General features: G+C 40.9%; 1 protein-coding gene across 5 annotated transcripts; it reads left to right on the top strand.

Moving 5' to 3' along the window:
• Nucleotides 1-685: 685 nt before the first annotated feature.
• LOC126504157 (zinc finger protein 14-like) lies at nucleotides 686-12,865 on the top strand. Of its 5 annotated transcripts, none has more exons than XR_007592519.1 (4): nucleotides 686-1,692; nucleotides 2,459-2,549; nucleotides 3,407-3,445; nucleotides 9,332-9,471. XR_007592519.1 is itself a non-coding variant. In XM_050146207.1 (4 exons), the coding sequence occupies exons 1-4, from the start codon at nucleotides 1,672-1,674 to the stop codon at nucleotides 12,275-12,277; spliced, it is 1,602 nt and encodes a 533-aa protein (XP_050002164.1). In that variant the 5' UTR covers nucleotides 1,430-1,671; the 3' UTR covers nucleotides 12,278-12,865. The 5 variants fall into 5 exon arrangements, 1 of the variants encoding a protein (XP_050002164.1); XM_050146207.1 differs by lacking the exons at nucleotides 2,459-2,549; nucleotides 3,407-3,445 and adding exons at nucleotides 9,664-9,724; nucleotides 10,882-12,865 and having other exon boundaries at nucleotides 1,430-1,692; nucleotides 9,332-9,455; XR_007592518.1 differs by lacking the exon at nucleotides 2,459-2,549.
• The last annotated feature ends 496 nt before the right edge of the window (nucleotides 12,866-13,361 follow it).

The following is a 13,361-nucleotide window of genomic DNA, read 5'->3' as shown; positions in this document are numbered from 1 at the left end:
TCCAATACTTGCTCCAAGCGCGCGCACATCCATCACCTCCAAACAGTACTTATGGATCATGCCCTTTAACACATGAACTTTGTGGGGGGCATTTAACATCCAACTCCAAACTAAAAACCAAATTATTTCATTATCCAGCTCTAGCCTCCTATATATATATACACACAACAGAATAAATGTTACCACCTAACCGAGACTCCTGCACAGACATGCTTATTGCAGCATCAAGTACAACAGCCAAGTAGTGGAACCAGCCTAGGTCAATAGATGAATAAACGGATAAAACAATGTGGTAGGGGGCTGGAGAGATGGCTCAGCGGTTAAGAGCATTGCCTGCTCTTCCAAAGGTCCTGAGTTCAATTCCCAGAAACCACATGGTGGCTCACAAGCATCTGTAATGAGGTCTGGTGCCCTCTTCTGGCCTGCAGGCATGCACACAGACAGAATATTATATACATAATAAATAAATAAATATTTTAAAAAATAATGTGGTAATTATGGACAGTGAAGAATTATTCATCCACAAAGAATGTTGTTTGCAAAAAAAAAATGATGGAACTGGAGGAAGTCAACAGATATTACATGTTTGCCCCTATACGATGACTCTAAATAGAAGACAGTATGAAGATAAAATTTCTTTATTAGTTTACTAAGGAAGAGAAAGATAATATCAGGAGGAGGGATTTCTAAAATGCCATCAGTGAACACGATCAACGTTATTGCGTAGAGGAATTTAAAACAATCAGTGTTAGTTTGCTATGTCATGTCTTTTTCTGGCTTACTCTAATTGAGGAGCAAACGATTTAAGATGGAATTTATTCCAGAAGGCTGTTGTGACACTATTTGTATGTGGAAAAACAGGAAGGCCCCACTGAACACAAGAGGATGGGGTTGGAGAGTTGCACTGAGTTCGTATCCCAGCACTCAAGTTACAGGTCCCATATACATGCCTGAGATCCCATCTATGAGGGCGCCTCACATAAGAGGATCGCTGTGGCTAGCGGGCTTCCTTCCAGTTTAGCCAGGGAAATCTGAGCCGGAGCCAAAGTGATGAGTGGAAAAAACCCTGCCTCAAAGGAAAAGCGAGATGGCATCTGACGCCCTCTTCTGGTCTCCGTGAAGACTCACACGCGCACACACGGATCCATCCACTCAGAAACATAAGGAAAAATAAAAACGATTAAGTCTTTCAAAAGCGCTGGATGAGTGAGCGTGTGTGCGGAGGAGAGCAGGCTTGCTAGACAGCTCTGGCTGGCTTGGATCTCACTCTGTAGACAAAGGTAGCGGAGGACTTGGAGACTCCTCTGCTGACCGAATGCTGACTTTAAAAGTGTGCACCACCACGCCCGGCCTGGGACGTGTTTTTAAATGTGGAACCCTCTAGTTTGAACCAGGTTTATTCCAGAGACGGGGCTGTAAATTGCAATCTGCACTTAAAGAGCCACTGGGCTGGTAAATGCGGCTGGATGTGCTAACTCAGTTCTAAGGAGTTGGGCTCGGATTATTCACCAATCAGCGATACGGTTACTCCCCTGAGCTAACCAATGAAGGGCACGGATAGTGGACGGTGGCACCCTTGCCGCCATATTTGAGTTCCGGGTAGCCGAAGGGAGGAGAGTTGTTCCTGGCTTCCGTCCTGGTTGCCGGCTGCTTAGGTGGGGGAACACCTGGATGCATCCGAAGCAGGACATGGTGAGTGTGCCCGGGCTCCTGGAGTGGTGGGCGGCGGGGTTGTGACACTGCTGCGGCTTTGCACGGTTTCCCTGGCGCTGTGCAGCCGAGTCTGGCACTGTGCAGCCCAGTGTGGCAGCGGCGCCCTCGTCCCCAGGACGCTTGGATGGTGGAAAGCAGGCACCGGCAGTCGTGAGTGTGGCGTCCAGTCCAGGTCTGTCCCTTCCCTGCAGCATTCCTGGTCCGCAGTGCTCCCGTGATGAGGCTGCGCCGCGAACCTGCGCCTCCGCAGACGCTGCAGCTCTGGCGGGTCGGTGACGCCGAGTGCAGACTCTGCGGCGAGGGCACGTGGGTGGTGCGCGCTGTTTTGCACTTTTTCGTTTCCTTGTTCCCTGCTTTAGTTTTACACTGTGGTCACCCGGTTTTTTTTTTTTTTTTTTTTCTCCTTAAACCTTTTCTTTTTAGGTGCAAGCGATCTCTGGTCTCACTCTAGGCGAAGGCTTTACCGTAGGCTTGTACCTCCACCCCTCGTCCTGGGTTTGTTTTGTGCGAATAAAGCTGGATTTATGTAGCAGTGACTTGGCTCTGTGTAGACAAAAAATCCCCCAACTTGGAGAAAGGAGAGAAATTTAAAGTTACTCCAAAATTTAATTTATTTGTACTGATCATTTCCGACGCAGAATGTGAGATTTGGGGAAACCTTTCCAGCCATGGTAGCTCTGAAAAAAGCCCAGGGAGTAAGGGATTATGTAATTCTTTTTTTTTTTTTTTTTTTCATTTCATACAGGATTTCACTGTTTAGCGCTGGCTGACCCACAACTAGCTATGTAGACCAAGCTAGCCTGGAACTGAGATCCTCCACAGTCCTGGGATTATAGGTGATCCCCCCCCCCCCCGACTGTGCATAATTTTATTTCTGTTGTATAGCTAGCCCTAAGCTATTTCTCCAAATGTACTGTGAGTGGGAGGAATTTCTTCAATCCCAATGGAGGCAGAGACAGACCTATCTCAGAGCCACACAGTGAGACCCGGTTTCATAGAACCTAGACAAATAAACAACAACAAAAACCAAACAGTACACCAGGATTATAGTCCTTGGGGAAAATATTAATATCTTCAGTTTCTTCCTGTTATCTTCTAGTGGTTAAGTCTTTGTAGACAGTGTAATTTCTTTGTTATTTTTTAAATTAAAAACTTTTTTAATGCATGCATATAAATATTTATGTCTGTGTGAGTGTTTGCTGCCTGTGTGGGGGTACCTGCTGAGGCCAGAAGATGGTGTGGATCTCCTGGAACTGGTGTTACAAGCAGTTGTCAGTAGCTTTTGTGGATGCTGGGAACTGAACTTGGGTCCTCTGGAAGGACAATATGTACTCATAACTGCTAAGTGATTTCACCAACTCTGGACAGTGTGATTTCTGACAGTTGAAAATCTGGGTTTGTCAGTCAGAAAGAAAGACGACGTGTTTGTTTTCTACCTGCTACAGAAAACATTTTGAAAGTCGATTTTAGTGTTCAGAGCATTTTTGTTTTTCTAGTTAAGTTCTGATGTAGCCTACTATTCTGCAACTTCTGATCTTCCTGTCTCCACTTCCCAAGTGCTGGACCTACAGGAATGAAGCAACAAGCCAGGCCTAATGCAACACTTGGAATCCAGGGCCTTGTACCAACTGAGCCACATCCTCAGCCTTGTAGTTCAATTTTAAAAGTTGGCTTTTTTTTTTTTTTTTCTCAGATTCTGACAGGGAAATCCTAAAATAGAAGCAGACAGGAGGTAGGTGTGTGTGAGTTGGGGTGTTACTCTCAGGACTACTAAAGGCCAAGCCAGTCACTATCATTAACTGGCCCTCTACTTGAGTTGGTATATTGGTTTGAATGTGATGTGGGAGTGATTTCTTTCTAATCTGTTGCTTTCATTGGTTAATTAATAAAGAAACTGCCTAGGCCCATTTGATAGGCCAACCCTTAGGTGGCTGGAGTAAACAGAACAGAATGCTGGGAGAAAGAAGCCGAGTCAGGCAGTCGCCATGATTCTCCCACCCGACACAGCTGCAGGTTAAGATCTTCCCTGGTAAGCCACCTCATGGGCTACACAGATTATTAGAAATGGGTTAGATCAATATGTAAGAGCTAGCCAATAAGAGGCTGGAACTAATGGGCAAGGCAATGTTTAAAAGAATACAGTTTCCGTGTAATTATTTCGGGTATAAAGCTAGCCGTGCGGGCGGCCGGGTGCCAGGAACATAGCCCACCGCTTCTATCACTACATGAATGGTATAATATTTCCACACAGCTTCATGTGTTTGTTTACTTAGTTTTTCAGTAGATGCAGCTGTTTGATAGACTAGACCCTGCTAGGAAGCAGACTGAGTAGGGAAGACAAGAGTGGCCAGGCCTTGAAGTTTCATAGCCTGGTCTGGCTTCCTGACTGTGGATGTAGTGAGATGCATCCCATGCTGGTGTTATCATGCTTTTCCCTCGATGAAGCCTCTAGCTCTGATTTAACTGTGAGCCAGAGTGGGTGAGGGCTCCCAGTGCGGAATCAACACGGTCTGTAACATCACTTGAGGCGGGACCAATCTATTTCTCCATAGGGAATGTGCTCCAAAAAATAGTTCCTGCAAAAGGGATAAATACTGGTTCCTCTGCCAGTGGTCCCACTGCCCAAGCCACACAACTGTGTCACCCACATTTAGAGGGCCTAGTTTTGTCCTATGCAAGTTCCCCAGCTGTCAATCCAGGCTCAGTGAGCCTCCACTAGCTCGGGTCAGTTGTGTGTGGGTTTACCATCATGGTCTTGAGCTTATTTAATTGCTTGTCCCTCTTTACAACTGGACTCAAGGAGTTCGGCCTAGTGCTTAGCTGTGGATCTCTGCATCTGCTTCCATCTGTTGCTAGATAAAGGTTCTATGATGACAGTTAAGTAGTCATCAATCTGATTACAGGGGAAGGGCAGTTAAGGCACCCTCCACAATTGCTTAGATTCTTAGTTGGGGTCATACTTGTGGGCTCCTGGGAATTTCCCTAGCGCTAGGTTTCTCACTAACCCCATAATGGCTTTCTCTATCAAGCTGTCTTTTTCCTTGCTCTCCCTCTCTGAACTTCCTTCAACTCAACTTTCCCTATCCCTCATATTCTCTTCTCCACTCCCATCCTAACCTCTCCCCACCATGCTTCCAATTTACTCAGGAGATCTTGTCTATTTCCCCTTTCCAAGGGGTATCCATGTATGTCTCTCTTAGGGTCCTTGTTTCCTGGCTTCTCTGGGGTTGTCTGAAGTCTGGTTATCCTTTGCTTTATGTGTAATATCCATTTATGAGTGAGCACATACTATGTTTGTCTTTCTGGGTCTAAGTTATTTCACTCAGGATTGTTTTTTCCTAGTTTCATCCTTTTGCCTGCAAATTTCAAGATGTCATTGTTTTTTGCTACTGAGTAATACTCCATTTTATAAATGTACCACATTTTCTTTATCTATTCTTTGGTTGAGGGGCATCTAGTTTGTTTCCAGGTTCTGACTTTTACAAATAATGCTTCCATGAACATAGTTAAGTCAGTGTCCTTCTGGTAGGAGTGTGCATCCTTTGGGTCCATGCCTAAGAGTGGTATTGTTGGGTCTTGAGGTAGATTGATTCCCAATTGTCTGAGAAACCACCATACTGATTTCCAAAGCTGCTGTACAAGTTAGCACTCCCACCAACAGTGTAGAAGTCTTCTCATTACTCCACATCCTCTCTATCATAAGCTGTCAACAGTGTTTTTGATCTTAGCAATTATGACAGGTGTAAAATGGTATCTCAGAGTTGTTTTGATTTGTGTTTCCTTGATGGCTAAGGGTATTGAACAGTTCCTTCAGTGTCTTTTGGCACTGTTGAGAATTCTGTTTAGGTCTGTACTCTATTTTTTAATTAGATTATTTGGGTGTTTTGATGTCTAGTTTTTTGAGTTCTTTGTACATTTTGGAGATCAGCACTCTGTCAGATTTGGGGTTTGTGAAGATACTTTCCCATTTTGTAGACTTCCATTTTGTTTTGTTGACTGTGCCCTTCACCTTACAGAAGCTTCTCAGTTTCAGGAGGTCTCCTTTATTAATTGTAGATCTCAGTGTCTGTGCTACTGGTGGTATATTTAGAAAGTGGTCTCCTGTGCATTCAAGGCTACTTCCCACTTTCTCTTCTCTGAGGATCAGTGTGGTTGGATTTATGTTGAGATCTTTGATTCATCTAGACTTGAGTTTTGTGCATGGGAATAGATATGAGTCTATTTGCATTCTTCTACATGTCACCATCCAGTTATGCAGCACCATTTGTTGAAGATGCTTTCCTTTTTCCATTCTGTAATTTTAGCTTCTTCATCAAAAATCAGGCGTTCGTTAATTAATTAATTTAATTAATTGATTGATTATTAGTTTAATTAATAAATTGATTAATATCAGGGTCTTTGATTCAATTCCATTGGTCTACTTATCTATTTTTATGTCAGTGCCAAGCTGTTTTCATTAATGTAGCTCTCTATATAATAGAGCTTGATGTCAGGGATGATGATACCTCTATAAGTTCCTTTATTGTACAGGATTGTTTTGGCTATCCTGGGTTTTTTGTTTTTCCATATGAAGTTGAATATTGTTGTTTAGAGGTCTGTGAAGAATTGTGCTGGGATTTTGATGGGGATTGTATTGAATCTGTAGATTACTTTTGGTAGGATTGCCATTTTCACTATGTTGATCCTACCTATCCAAGAGACTGGGAGATCTTTTCATTTTATGATATCTTCAGTTTTTTTTCTTCAAAGACTTAAATTTCTTGTTGTACAGGTCTTTCACTTGTTTGGTTAGAATTGCCCTGTAGAAACGAGGGGACCACTTGTTCGTCCCAGCCACCCAGCTAGCTTAGCCCTGAAATAACCACACAGAAACTGTATTAATTAAATCATTGCTTGGCCCATTAGCTCTAGCCTCTTATTGGCTAACTCTCAGATCTTGATTTAACCCATTTCTATTAATCTGTATATTGCCACGTGGCAGTGGTTCACTGGCAAAGGTCGAGCATGTCTGACTCTGGCAGCGGCTCCATAGCATCTCTCTGACTCCTCCCTTCTTTCTCCCAGTATTCGGTTCTGTCTTCCCTGCCTACCAAAGTTCTGCCCTATCAACAGGCCCAAAGCAGTTTATTAACCAGTGAAAGCAACACAAAGAAGGACCTCATACACAAAAAAAGGGGGGAAGTGCTGTGGAACAATGGTCTGTACCCTGTTAATTGTATTTGTTTGTTTGTTTGTTTGTTTTTAATTTTTATTTATTAAAGATTTCTGATTTTTCCCCACCACTGCCTCCCACTTCCCTCCCCTTCCCCCAATCAGGTCCCCCTCCCTCGTTAGCCCAAAGAGCAATCAAGTTTCCCTGCCCTGTGGGAAGTCCAAGGACCACCCACCTCCATCCAGGCCTTAATTGTATTTTAATAAATGCTGAGTGGCCAGTAACCAGGCAGAAAATATAGGCGGGACAACCAGGCAAGAAGTAGAGGCAGTGTAATGAGAATAAGAGAATTCTGGGAGAGGAAAGCTTTTTCTGCAGTCATAACCCAATCACAGATGAAGCAAGATGTAACTGCCTCACTGAATAAGGTACCAAGCCATGTGGCTAACACAGACAAGAATAATGGGCTAACATAAGTTGTAAGAGTTAATAAGAAGTCTGAGCTACTAGGCCAATCATTTTATAACTAATGTAGTTAATGTATAAAAAGGCTGGCCACAGGGAATTCGACCCTACTCCAGTGAGTATATGGGCAATATAAATTGAACTTTTCTTTTTCTTTTAAAAACTTTCTTCCACCAGGGCGATGGTGGCGCACGCCTTTAATCCCAGCACTCGGGAGGCAGAGGCAGGCGGATCTCTGTGATTTCGAGACCAGCCTGGTCTACAGAGCTAGTTCCAGGACAGGCTCCAAAGCCACAGAGAAACCCTGTCTCGAAAAACTAAAAAAAAAAAAAAAAAAAACTTTCTTCCACTTTTTATTTTGGAGGGGTTCCAAGGGTTGTGGGGCAGCCCTGGGAGCAGCAGAAAGTGAAGGTGCTTGGTGTTCATGATGTGAAATTTCCAAATAATCAATAAAAACATTATGAAAAACTTAGGTTTTGATTCATAATCCTGTCTCAAAGATCATGGTTGTTGTGGTGATGCTAATTTTTTGGTTTGTCTATTGATATTTGATTATATTTTGATGATTGCAAGCTCCACATAGTCTTTATTCTGCTTATCCAAGCGTATTTTATAAGTTGTTATATTCTATTTAATTGACTTTAAATTTTATATTCTTTTTTCACAAAAATGTTAATTTCCTGAAACTTACAAGGAGTAAAAGAGAAAGGATGAAATTCCAAGTAAATAGAACCACAAAGCAGATGGCCCTAGCAGTTCAATTACCCCAAAAAAAGATGTAAAGAAACAAAAGTATTGAAGATAAGATTTTGGTTTTTAATGCTATAAAAGTAGAAAAGCTGGTTACTCATTAAAAGAATAGTGGACTTTACCCGTACCTTCACTCATGCAATAATTAACTCAGTGTGTATCATCTGGACTCTAAAGATGAGAGCAAATACAACAGACGGAGGTGCAGGGTGGTTGTCAGAATAGGACTCAGAAGCGTGGAGTCACTAATTGGATTTCATCAAATGGAAAAAACTTCTGCCTGGCAATGGAAATGAATGAAGGGACAATTTGTAGAATGGGAAGTATTCTACTAGGTGACATCTGAGAGGGAGTAATACCTAGAATATATAAAGAACTCAGCAGAGGAAGCATAAAGTTGAAATCTATATAAACAGGCAAATTAAATCATTGTATCTTGAAGTTCAAGTGACCAGCAAAGGCATGACATGACAGTCTATTTAAGATCTTTAATCATTGTGCAAATCCTAGAACTACATTGAGAATCAGCGAGTGCTGGGATTAAAGCTGTGTGCCACCACTGCCTCTATGGCTAACTAATGGCTTAGCTCAGCACTCTGATCTTCAGGCAAGCTTGATTGGTTAGACTACAAACAAAATATCATTACAAAATATCAGTGAATAAGCTGATAAATTTTGATCAGTATGTTTATTAAATTGTTTGTGTTAGTGTGTGATTTTATGTGTATGTCTGTGTACACATGCACACATGTAAACTCTATGGTAAATTGTATTGTACTAGGGACTGGGGAGATGACCTGATGGCTATGAGAGCTAACCATTCTTCTAGACCATTTGATTTCCAGCATATGTGCCCCGGAGCTCATAAATTCTAGCTTCAGGGGAGGGGTGTGTGTCCTAATGCCATCTGTAGTTGCATGGCATACTAACCTGTAAACACACACATAAATACATCTTAAAAGAAATGGATCTTGTCATTTTCAGTAAAATATTTTGAACACTAGCCACCAGCATTATAACTAAGCCAGAGTGAAGAGGGGTAATTAGTATATATTGTATTCTGCTCGTAGAAAACACACCTGAAAGTGGAATGGGAAAAGTAAAAGGTTAGAAGGTAGGAATGAATGGGGGCAGCCAGATACACAGTGACTTTTGAGGAATAAAACATGAAGTAAGCTAGTTGTGTAACTAACTATGTATCACCTGTGCTTTTCCACTATTCTTCCTGTAAATGTATGTGGATTATTGTAGGAGCCAGTGACCTTTGAGGATGTGGCTGTGAACTTCACTCTAGGAGAGTGGACTATGTTGGATTCTAGTCAACAGAAGCTCTACAGAGATGTGATGAAGGAAACCTTTATGAACCTGCTCGCTAATAGGAAAAAAAAAAAAAAAAAAAAAAAAAAACCACACACTCAGATTCCTTTACTTTGATCATCACAGTTGTTTCTTGTTCATCTGTGTAGTTGCATGATTTTAAGAAGTGAAAGAACAGTGTTGTTCAGTGTCATGTGCTTGGTCATATTATAGCAGAAAAGTGTTATTTTGAATAAATCTTTGCATAATTTTTTTGGGTGTACTTTTAGGGAAAACAGAAGAAGAAGATATTGAAGAGGAGTACCAGAAGTATAAGGGAAACCTGAGGTAACTTACCATCACAGAAAGATATGCATTAAGTATCTGGTGGTGACAGAAAATCTGAGGACCTTTGTAAATACAGTGAGCTTGAGCACTTAGAATATTGAAAGATGCATAGAGTTATATGACATTTTCCTGTGATTTGTTATATAACTTTTCTTTATGCACAGAATTTCAGAATATCAATTAAATTATACTTAGGCTTTAATATAAGGAGTGTGTGAGGTAAAGTGAATTTTGAGTTTCAGATAGAGACCCATTTTTATTAAATCATGTGAACAACTATTTCAAATGCTATAATAAAAACCATTTTGCCTTATGAATGTTCAACTGCTAACTGGCTTAGTGTCATATACGATTAATGTTTGTATAATATCTGGAAGATTACAGAACCTTATTTGATTGTATTGCCGTCCTCAGGACCTCTAGTTAAATGTTTAACCCTTTAATATTCATAATGATTCTCTTTTTTAAAATGTGTATTTATTTGTGTTTGTGTGCATTAGTGCATGCATGCTTGAAGTGGTACAGTTGTGGAGGTTAGAGGATAACCCTCAGGGATGGGCTCCTTCCCTCTTTGCAGATCTTAGGGTTCAAACTCAGGTCTTCAGACTTGCCAGTAGATGCCTTTACCTACTGAGCCATCTCATCTCCCTGTAGGGGGAGGAGGCCACTTATTGGTTCCCGGCCAACTGGCTAGCTTAGGCCCTAAATAATCACACAGAAACCATATCAATTAAATCACTGCTTGGCCCATTAGCTCTGACTTTTTATTGGCTAACTCTTATATATCTTAATTTAACCCATTTCTATTAATCTGTGTATTGCCACGTGGCTGTGGTTTACTGGCTAAAGTTTTGGCATTTGTCTCTGGTGGGACTACATGGCATCTCTCTGACCCTGCCTCTCCCAGCATTCACTTTAGTTTTCCCCACCTAGCTCTGTTCTTTTGCTCTGTTACAGGCCAAGACAGTTTCTTTATTCATTAACCAATAAGAGCAACACATAGACAGAAGGACATCCCACACCACCTCCCCAAAGTTTATACATTCTTAGGAAATTGAGTCAATACTCTTATTTCTTTCTTTGGGAAAGGTTCTTTTTGTGTAGTCCAGTTGCCACGACCTCTTAGAATAATTAATATTACTCTCTATTTTTTTCAGAACCCTGGTGGTTGAGAGGCTCAGTAAATATGATCACGGTAGTCAGAATGGAGAAACCCACCGACAGAGCCCAGAGTGTGTTGTGAATGAGAAAATGCCTCCTGCAATAACTGACTGTGAAAAAGAGTTCAGTGCTCATTTTCCCTCAGACGCACATGCCAAAGGTCAAACTGTAGAGAAACCATACCAGTATCAGGAGCATATGGAGAAGGCTTTTAAATTTAAGAAATGTTGGAAGGATTTCACTTATTCTGAGTTACTTCAGATGCATAAAAGTCCTCCTATGAGACAGAAACCTTATGAAAGCAAACAATCTAATGAAGCCTGTAGGAGTTTCACTTCTGATCACGATTATGAAGGAAATGGTATCGAAGAGAAATCATATGTTTGTAAACAGTGTGGGAAAGCATGGAGTGATTCCTGTAGCCTTCTCTGGCATGAAAAAAGTCATATTCAAGAGAAACGTCACACGTGTAAGCAATGTGGAAAAGCATTTAGCCGTCCCTCACAACTTCACAAACATGAAAGAATCCACACTGGTGAGAAACCTTATGTTTGTACGCATTGTGGAAAAGCATTCATTGATCGAAGAACCTGTTACAATCATGAAAGAACTCACACTGGAGTGAAACCCTATGCTTGTAAACAGTGTGGGAAAGCATTTCTTCGTTCCTGCCAACTTCTCATTCACGAAAGAATTCATACTGGGGAGAGACCTTTTGTGTGTAAACATTGTGGAAAGGCTTTCACCTACTCCAGTGCTTGTTATTATCATGAAAGAATTCACACTGGAGAGAAGCCCTGTGTTTGTAAGCAATGTGGAAAAGCTTTTAAGTGTTCTGCATACCTTCACATTCATGAAAGATCTCACAGTGGAGAAAAACCCTATGTATGTAAGCATTGTGGAAAAGCCTTTGCTTATGCCACTGGCTGTCACAAGCATGAAAGAATCCACACTGGAGAGAAACCATATATGTGTGTGCAGTGTGGGAAACTATTCAGTTTCCCCAGATCCTTACACATACATGAAAGATCTCACAGTGGAGAAAAACCCTATGTATGTAAGCAGTGTGGGAAATCTTTCACTCAGGGAACTTCTTTGAGAAGACATGAACGAATTCACACTGGAGAAAAACCTTATGTATGTAAGCAATGTGGGAAAGCCTTCATCCAACGTGATGATTGTTATAGTCACGAACGAACTCACACTGGAGAGAAACCATACATGTGTGTTCAATGTGGGAAAACATTCACTTTTTCTAAATCCCTTCTAATACATGAAAAAAATCACACTGGAGAAAAGCCGTATATATGTAAGCAGTGTGGGAAAGCATTTACCTGTTCCACGTACCTCCTCAGACACGAAAGAACTCACAGTGAAAAACTCAGTGGATAATATTTCTACTAATGTGAAGCATGGGACTGTCTGGCATGAACTTTTATTTTGATGTATGAAAAAAGAAAGTGGAGAGATACTAGACTATAAGAGCTGCAGAAGTATAATTTTGGTCCTTGTAGACAGGTTTCTGTGAGATGAGACCCTGTACACCAGGCATGCTGATCTGTGCCTTTCATTTGAGCAATGAGAAAGTAGAGGCTAGACAATTACAGTATTAAATGAAGCCTGTGCTATTTACTGGGTTTGAACACAGCTTGAGAGGCTTAAGAACCAATTACAATTAAATGAAATTGTAAATATAAGAAAGTTGTGTTTTTACCAATAAGAAAATTTATGAAAAATTTCTCATATGGTTGAGTTTTATGAAAGTAATGTGAAGATATCGAAGATTAATTTGTGTTGAATATTTCTTAAACCATATAAAAGAGATACAGTAAGTTCTGAGTGCGTTTTTTAAAAAAACTTGATAATTTACATAAGTATGTTCTGTTTTGCCAAACTTATGTCATTGTGTCATAACACAGAGAACATATGTATACCAAAGCAATTCATCAGAAAACCTATTAAAAAGTCTAACTCATGATATTGCCTGTGTCTTTATATAATTTTTGTATAGTTTTTTTCTTATTACATGGAATTAGTAATAAACATTTGGAAAACGTAAGCCACAATAAATTTCTCATGTGAAAAGTTGACTGTCTTAGCCCACCCATGTGTCGGTAAACATCTGTTGTGCTTACACTTCCCTAAGCCCATTGTGTAGTTTAGTGCTGTTTGGGACAGATTACTCAGTGCCCTATCCTGGGATCCATCTTATTTATCAACTGAACAAACATTCTGAACCTGAATGAACAAAGTATTAATTTTTATGTATGGGCTTATTGCCTGCACCATGTTTGTGCAGTGCCAGTGAAGTGCTGAAGAGCATGCTGGAACTGAAGTTGCAGATGGTTGTAAGCTGTCATAGGTGCAGGGAATCCTTACCCCAGTCCTCTGTAAGAGCAGCCAGGGCTTTTAGCTGCTGAGCCATCTCTCCAAACCCAGGCAAAGTGATTTTAAATATAATATTGCTGCATTTAAG

Source organism: Alexandromys fortis, unplaced genomic scaffold, assembly GCF_014885135.2.
Source record: "Alexandromys fortis isolate MF-2015 unplaced genomic scaffold, M_Fortis_MF-2015_v1.1 scaffold_42, whole genome shotgun sequence".
NCBI classification, from domain to species: domain Eukaryota; kingdom Metazoa; phylum Chordata; class Mammalia; order Rodentia; family Cricetidae; genus Alexandromys; species Alexandromys fortis.
The sequence above is the reverse complement of the archived record's forward strand: the minus strand, read 5'-3'. Positions and strand labels throughout refer to the sequence as shown.

Coding starts and splice junctions, on each gene's coding strand:
- LOC126504157 (XM_050146207.1), top strand. CDS start 1,672: ATGCATCCGAAGCAGGACATG. Junction 1,693..9,331: donor TGCATCCGAAGCAGGACATG/GTGAGTGTGCCC, acceptor GGATTATTGTAG/GAGCCAGTGACCTTTGAGGA. Junction 9,456..9,663: donor CTTTATGAACCTGCTCGCTA/ATAGGAAAAAAA, acceptor TGGGTGTACTTT/TAGGGAAAACAGAAGAAGAA.